Source organism: Frankliniella occidentalis, unplaced genomic scaffold, assembly GCF_000697945.3.
Source record: "Frankliniella occidentalis isolate FOCC.00 unplaced genomic scaffold, Focc_3.1 Scaffold9, whole genome shotgun sequence".
NCBI lineage: Eukaryota > Metazoa > Arthropoda > Insecta > Thysanoptera > Thripidae > Frankliniella > Frankliniella occidentalis.
In genome coordinates this window covers 2353264-2359793 of record NW_026267139.1, presented here as the reverse complement: position 1 = coordinate 2359793, position 6530 = coordinate 2353264, and the positions used below count along the sequence as shown (strand labels likewise).

The 6530-nt window shown below is 44.8% G+C and overlaps 2 protein-coding genes across 3 annotated transcripts; one reads left to right on the top strand and one right to left on the bottom strand.

The window, feature by feature from the left end:
* Positions 1-621: 621 nt before the first annotated feature.
* Positions 622-2990, bottom strand: LOC113213598 (astakine-like). 2 transcript variants are annotated; one of them, XM_026432708.2, is made up of 3 exons: positions 2827-2990; positions 1356-1504; positions 622-1030 (listed from the first exon to the last, which is right to left on the bottom strand). In XM_026432708.2, the coding sequence occupies exons 2-3, from the start codon at positions 1501-1503 to the stop codon at positions 789-791; spliced, it is 390 nt and encodes a 129-aa protein (XP_026288493.1). In that variant the 5' UTR covers position 1504; positions 2827-2990; the 3' UTR covers positions 622-788. The 2 variants fall into 2 exon arrangements, with proteins under 2 accessions (XP_026288493.1, XP_052132558.1); XM_052276598.1 differs by having other exon boundaries at positions 2767-2835.
* Positions 2991-3963: 973 nt separating this feature from the next.
* On the top strand, positions 3964-6104 carry LOC113213597 (dnaJ homolog subfamily C member 8). Its single transcript, XM_026432707.2, has 6 exons — positions 3964-4130; positions 4563-4721; positions 4864-4930; positions 5071-5165; positions 5261-5500; positions 5586-6104. The coding sequence occupies exons 1-6, from the start codon at positions 4035-4037 to the stop codon at positions 5700-5702; spliced, it is 774 nt and encodes a 257-aa protein (XP_026288492.1). The 5' UTR covers positions 3964-4034; the 3' UTR covers positions 5703-6104.
* Positions 6105-6530: the final 426 nt, after the last annotated feature.

Genomic DNA, 6530 nt, shown 5'->3' with positions numbered 1-6530 from the left:
GACGAGCACCCTGAGAGGAGGCTATAGGAGCGCGTCATCATATGAGAAAAACGGGGGGAAGCCTCGCTGCAGAGACACTCTGCAAATATCAATACCCCCCCCACGCGCAGTGCTGCTGCAACACTCAATGGAGCGGACGGGCGGCCACACTTGTTATTGGCATGTGTGTTTGGGCGACGCGCGTACACCGCCGAAAAACCAAATACTCGCGACGCGACACATTCGCTGGGGAGGGGGGCGAAATAACGAATGAATGAGCAGAGATGTCGTGTGTAGGGTTGGAAGTCCTGGAAAGTTTCCGAAAAATTGACGGAAAATTGGGGGGGAGGGAGGGGGAGGTACGATGGTCACCGTAAAGAGCCTGCCAAGCTGAAGCCTCTGCGACCTCTCATCTCATAGCGCCTGGTAGGTAGGCCACAACTTGCTCGCAGTGCATGTGTGTACCGCGGGGTGGCCTACCCCGAGTTTCGCAGGCGCCCCGAGCTCCAGTCAATTTACTGAATTTGAGAAAAACAAGAACGGACGTACTTTCTTGATGTTCTCTTTTCGCCTTCTAGTAGGGCGGTGTCATAGAGTCCCTTATACCCGGTAATATTCTCCAGATAGCATTCAAAATCCACATTATCACTTTATTATCATTTATTAAAATCCCATTTCATATTTTACTGATTTTTTTTTTAACGGCCGGTTTGATTTATACTCTAGGTAAATAAATTGGAAGTAGCGAATACAGTTTGAATAAACGATGACGAGATGGCGCAATCGTTCGGATACCGTTTCGACGTCGCTCACAGGGCATTGAGCTCGTGTTCGGTCGGCGCGACGCAGACGGCGTCCGGCCGGTCGCAGCTGAGCCCGTTGGCGCACGGGCACATGTGCAGGTAGACGGCGGGCAGGTTGACGACGGTGCCGTCCGGGTACACGACGGTGGTGTTGATGGGCTGGACGGCGCCGTACGGGGCCCCGGGTCGGCAGGGGTCGCCGACGTCCGACACGGGCGCGCACCGGGGCAGGCTGAAGCGGCCGCCGCCTGCGGGCCAGTGCAAACCACCACCAGCGTCAGCTGCGTCGTGCAGGCTCACTCGAGGGGTACTTCACTATCAATTCAGGCGTACACCGATTTTTCTGTTTTAACTTGATTTTTAAATGGATTATTAATAATCCGGAAATTTGTGGTTTACTCTGTTCTAATTTTTTGGGATTTTTTCTAAAAGAAATCTGATTTTTTTCTGATTTTTTTTAGACATCTTTCTCGCATTCTAAATTTAGTTTTCATTGTTTTTTTCTGGTGGATTTTTTGAAGGTGTGCGCTGATAAGTGATGTACCCCTCGGGCTACACAATAATAAAACTCACCGAGCACGCAGCACTCCCAGGGGCCGCACTCGCTGCTGTCCACGCACTCGATGTAGCCGGGCCGGGCGGCGGGCACAGCAGCGGCGCCACCCGCGAGCACCGCGACGAGCACCGCGAGCAGCACCGGCGACAGCGGCGGGGCACGCATGCTGCAACCAGACAGAGACGCTCTCGTGACTATTCCCGGCAAAGTGACTCATTATTCAGCAGGCCATTCCTGCCTGAGGCGACTGATTCATCTCAAATGGTTTTTCTTTTCCTTAGAGATTTGAAGGCCGGTAAAAAAAAATAAACAAAAAATAAAAATAGGAAAAGTCCGAAAAAAAAGGAAATTAACGAAAATTTTGAAAAAAAAAAAGACCCTCATTTTTTAATTATTACTTTTCAAATTTTCACGGAGAATTTTCCGGAAAAACGTATTTTTTCGGAAAACTTCCAGAAAATTAAAATCTCTACTCTTTCTATTTTTATCTTGGTTGCGTTTACACCTTGCCCTCTGCAGCTCGACGGAGCTAGGCAAACTGCACGCAAATGTGACGCACGGACGGACAGACATACAGACAGACGGCTGAGTAAACCTGTACTGACCAACTGATTACAAAAAACCAGTCGCTCCGGTCAGGCGATGAGTGTGGCTCAGCTGATAACAATAAAAACAATAATAACCTAAAAAAAAAAACAGACTTCAACAGATATACAACAGCCCGGTAAGGAGAGACACGTCATCGTCTGAAGGGGTAAGGTGCTGCCCCCCCTTCCCCCCCCCCCCCCCCCTCTCATGTGCTTCTTTCCTGGTGAAGGTTATATCAGCATAGGTTTCTGTGCCCAAAGAGAGATGAACATGAACAAGGCTTCACTGCTAAAAGCTTAGGGTGAATTTCACCGTAAGCTACGGTGAACCCCTGGAGCACCGTAGCTTACGGTGATATTCACCTTGGCTTACGGTTAGCCTACGGTGAATGTCACCGTAGGCTACGGTGCTGCAGGGGTTGGTGGGGTACTTGATCATGCACTGTAAAAAATATATATTATCAGCCGCAAAAAAATAGCCATCCCCGCACTGGAAAAACAAGCGTACGACTGTCGCACACCTGTTTGTAAGCAAATAAATTCACACTGGTGTAGATGTCCGACAACTTATTTACACTCTTAGTGGGTGGGCGAATGGCATCATTCGTACACCTGCCAACGATGGCAATTCAATCACGAACAAGAGGAGTATAAATGCCCGTTCACGTACGAGTAGTCGCATCGCAGATCTACAAATAATTTTAACTAGCTGCGAGTATCCATAAAGTCGTTCGCCGTCACGAGAATGCATTGCGATTTCGGGATTCGCAAGCCGTCAGGGCGCCTGATAGGTGGGAACATCTAGCCTGCAGTGCATGCGCGTACTGCGGGTTGGCCTAACCCGATCGACGACGGTCGGTGGTTGTCTGGAGGCGCGGGCAGCGCGCAGTGCATCGCCTACCTGTCGTTTGACCTCGGCGGGATGTGCGCTGTGAGGGCGGGGCGGGGTGGGGCGGGGGCGTTCCGAAGAGAAGGCGGAGTCGTGTGCAGCCGCGCGCCACGGACACTAGCCGGTCACTGAGTCTTGCCTCACTAAAGGCGAGTCGAGTACGCCTCAATCGTGCTCCTCTTCGCCTCCGTCACGTGGTGGCCGTCGACACCAACCGCAGGCCGACGTCGCTGCCGCATCGCCTGGTTTTCCTCCGCCCCCCCCCTCTCCCCTCCTCCCTCTCCCTTCCCCCTCTTTCCTCTCTCCCTGGGAATTCCCCTTCGTTACTTCATTATCACGGAAGCACTCGAGCTCGACCGCGGTGGGTTAAACGGCGAAGAAGAAGAGACTCGTCGACGTCGACACCTGCACACTAAATCAGGAAAGGACTTTTACTGTCCGTAGAAAGGCTCGTCGTTTTTGTACACATCTCAACCGGATGCAGATAGGAATCTAGCAAATGAGGAATTTGCATCTTAATGGACAAAAAAATAACTGTCCAGAAAAAAGGATGCTAATTTGTGACACAAATGTGCACAAAAACGCGTCTTTCTATGGACAATAAAAGTCCTTTCAAATTTAGTGTGTGGCCAGCGCGGTGCGGGGGAGTACCACCCGTGTCATTTTACCGGCCCATTGCCGGTCAAAGAGTCACGTCGAGGCGATCATAAATGAATGGCCTCACGTTCAGTAGTTTAGCCCTTTGCTGTGTGCGCTCTCGAAATGGGAGAAGGGCAGTTCTGTATCCAGCGAGGATATGCGTTCGTCAGGACATCTCAGATAGATGTAACGCAACTCAGACACAAGAAAACGTTGATAGGCTAGGTACAAATAAATTGGAACTGTTCAGATGCTAATTTGCATCTATTTGAGATGCGCCGGAGACTAACCGCTAGCCGTCTCATCTCATGACCCTCCAGCAGCTACCTGAGTGCCACCTAGCGGGCCTGGCGAAAGTGTTTGCAAGCGCCCGTATCGCAACGCCGTATTGCCATTTCCGCGGCGGTTGACGTCATTGCAACTTCGACGAGCACCCTGAGAGGAGGCTATAGGAGCGCGTCATCATATGAGAAAAACGGGGGGAAGCCTCGCTGCAGAGACACTCTGCAAATATCAATACGAATCAAAAGCCGCTGTGGCTTTCCAAAACATTTCCAGAGAAAATTGATAACAAATCGAAAATGGCGTCTGGTGCTACATCGTCCCAGCCCGGAAAAAGTAGCGAAAATGCCTTTCAACCGCAGAAAGAAGAGCTATTTAACCATTTTTACACTGAAGTAAGGCACTTTTGTCGTTTTACTACAGGCCGCAATGACGTCCTACCGTTAGCCGCTCTATCTGTCCTGATACCTAACCTACAACTTCTTTTGACACTTGATCGAAATAAAGACGTTTACTGATAATAAAGCTCATGGCCATTGAAGTATTGTCGGATAAGTGTGTGTTTGATTTAGTACTTGATTCTGATTACCTTGGTCAATCCAGAACGATACGTCTTCTAATGTGGAAGCCAAATTTAGATCAACAAGCCTTGACACAATTTCAGCTTTCTTAAATCTCTTGTTTCTCTATTCCTATGGCAATTAATAATACGACATATTGTCAAACACTTCAACATTTATTTATTATTTGAAATTTTAAAATATAGTCTGAATTAGCCTACAAGATTAAGGCCTTATTTACCATCTTGACTTATACTTTTTTCACAGGTGAAAGAAATTGAGAAGAGGGATTCAGTTTTGACCCCTAAACAACAAATAGAACGCCTGCTTCGCCCAGGATCCACATATTTCAACCTAAATCCTTTTGAAGTTCTACAAGTTGAACCAGATACATCCCTAGATGATATTAAGAAGAAGTATCGAAGAGTAAGTTAACATTATTTATTTATTTTACTACCAGGTCGTGTTTTAAAGTGTTTGAAATGTACAGTTCGTTTTAATGATGTTGATTACTATTATAATTATATCAACAATTTCATTACTCACATTATTAATTGTCATCTTTCAGATGTCTATATTAGTCCATCCTGATAAAAATCAGGATGACATTGAACGTGCTCAGCAGGCTTTTGAGAGTATGTATTTAAACATGTTTTGAATGGCTTCAAATTTAATTTTTTGAGTCAAGATATGTTATAAACCCCTGAAAATTCTGAGTTTTGCTTTTACCCCTAAAAGACTTATGGCATTGATTTACTTTCATTTATTTTTCCAGTTATTAATTCTGCTTGGAAAATATTAGAGAATGAAGATACGAGAGCTAAATGTCTAGATGTTATAGAGGAGGCTCGCGTTAGGACTGATCAAATGGTATTTTATATATTTTGATATTACCATTAGATCTGTATGTTTACCCCTTTCTAATTTTCTGTAATTTTGTTTTCCTTTGCTCTGATTACATGTAGCTTGCAGAGAAACGGAAGAAATTTAAAAAGGAGGGAAAGGATGGAAGGATTGAAGAGGATGATCCTGATAAGTACAAACATGCTGTTTATGTCAGAACAATGAAACTCTTTGCAGACATGGAAAGGAAACGTAGGGAACTGGCTAATAGAGATATGGAGGAACGCAAAAGAAAACGAGAGAATGAAATAGAGGAAGAAGAAAAGGCAAACACAGAAAAAGAATGGCAGAAAAACTTTGAGGTAATAATCTCTCTATTTTTGTTTGTGTTTTTATAACAGTGATGATAAACAACAATCTGATCTAAAACTGAATCCTACATTGTAGGAATCTCGTCAAAACAGAGTGGAGAGCTGGCAGGCCTTTCAAACAGGGAAGAAAAAGGCAAAGAAAGCTAAAGGCATGGGATTCAAACCCCCTAAACACAAGGCTGAATCCCGCTGAACTATTGTATTGTATCTATGTTGTGTAAGTAATCGAGTCAAAATTGCCTGTTGAAATATCCCTTTCTACTTGGCCTGTGTCAATATGAGTCAAAACTCAACAAATCAGTGAACCCAGGAGAACATGAAATTTCACCCAGTCTGAACATGTGAGATTTCTTTTTGACAAACCAAACTACTTAAATCTTTGGAGCAATCTCTTATTATCAGTAGTATGCACCTAGTATGTACCTGTGTCATTTTTCTTCGTGTGCATGGTTTCACCTTTTCATGAGATATGTATGATGATCAACCCAGCCCCAATACGACTGTATCTTTATATTATGTACTTGGGAAGTCATTTCCCTTTCAAAATCCTTCTTTCTGTAAATATAAATCAACTTCTCTTTTCTCTTCCTCTCACAGTAGCGCTGTCTTCATAATAAAACTTCCTCTATTTAATTGTCGGCCTGTGATCACAGGAAGTTTAGTTTCCTCTTTTGACAAAAGATGCACTTCAGATGTGGGTGTATCTATTGACAAAATATTTTAAGCATCATTTCAAGATTTTGTTTTCTTAAAGTCATGACAATTTTGTGTATGCTATGTTCAATTTACTGTGTATCATTATCATATGTAATTTAGGTAAGCTTATTTGGACTTCCTTCCATGAGCTTCCTTGTACAAATCTGTTTATTTTGTCTCATTTACCCCAAATGTTACAATCTTAGATAAACATCGTGGTACATTCTAAGGCTGAAACATTTTAACTTTATCATATGTATAGCAGTGTGTCCCCTACATGATTACCCCCCTCATTGCAACTTCGACGAGCACCCTGAGAGGAGGC

What these genes read in the sequence shown, in the direction of transcription:
- LOC113213598 (XM_052276598.1), bottom strand. Translation starts at nt 2,819, where the DNA reads ATGCACTGCGCGCTGCCCGCGCCTCCAGACAACCACCGACCGTCGTCG. An exon ending in CACCGACCGTCGTCGATCGG is followed by an intron (nt 1,505 to 2,766) that starts GTTAGGCCAACC and finishes GTCTGGTTGCAG; the next exon opens with CATGCGTGCCCCGCCGCTGT. An exon ending in CTGGGAGTGCTGCGTGCTCG is followed by an intron (nt 1,031 to 1,355) that starts GTGAGTTTTATT and finishes ACTGGCCCGCAG; the next exon opens with GCGGCGGCCGCTTCAGCCTG.
- LOC113213597 (XM_026432707.2), top strand. Translation starts at nt 4,035, where the DNA reads ATGGCGTCTGGTGCTACATCGTCCCAGCCCGGAAAAAGTAGCGAAAAT. An exon ending in TTAAGAAGAAGTATCGAAGA is followed by an intron (nt 4,722 to 4,863) that starts GTAAGTTAACAT and finishes GTCATCTTTCAG; the next exon opens with ATGTCTATATTAGTCCATCC. An exon ending in GCGTTAGGACTGATCAAATG is followed by an intron (nt 5,166 to 5,260) that starts GTATTTTATATA and finishes GATTACATGTAG; the next exon opens with CTTGCAGAGAAACGGAAGAA.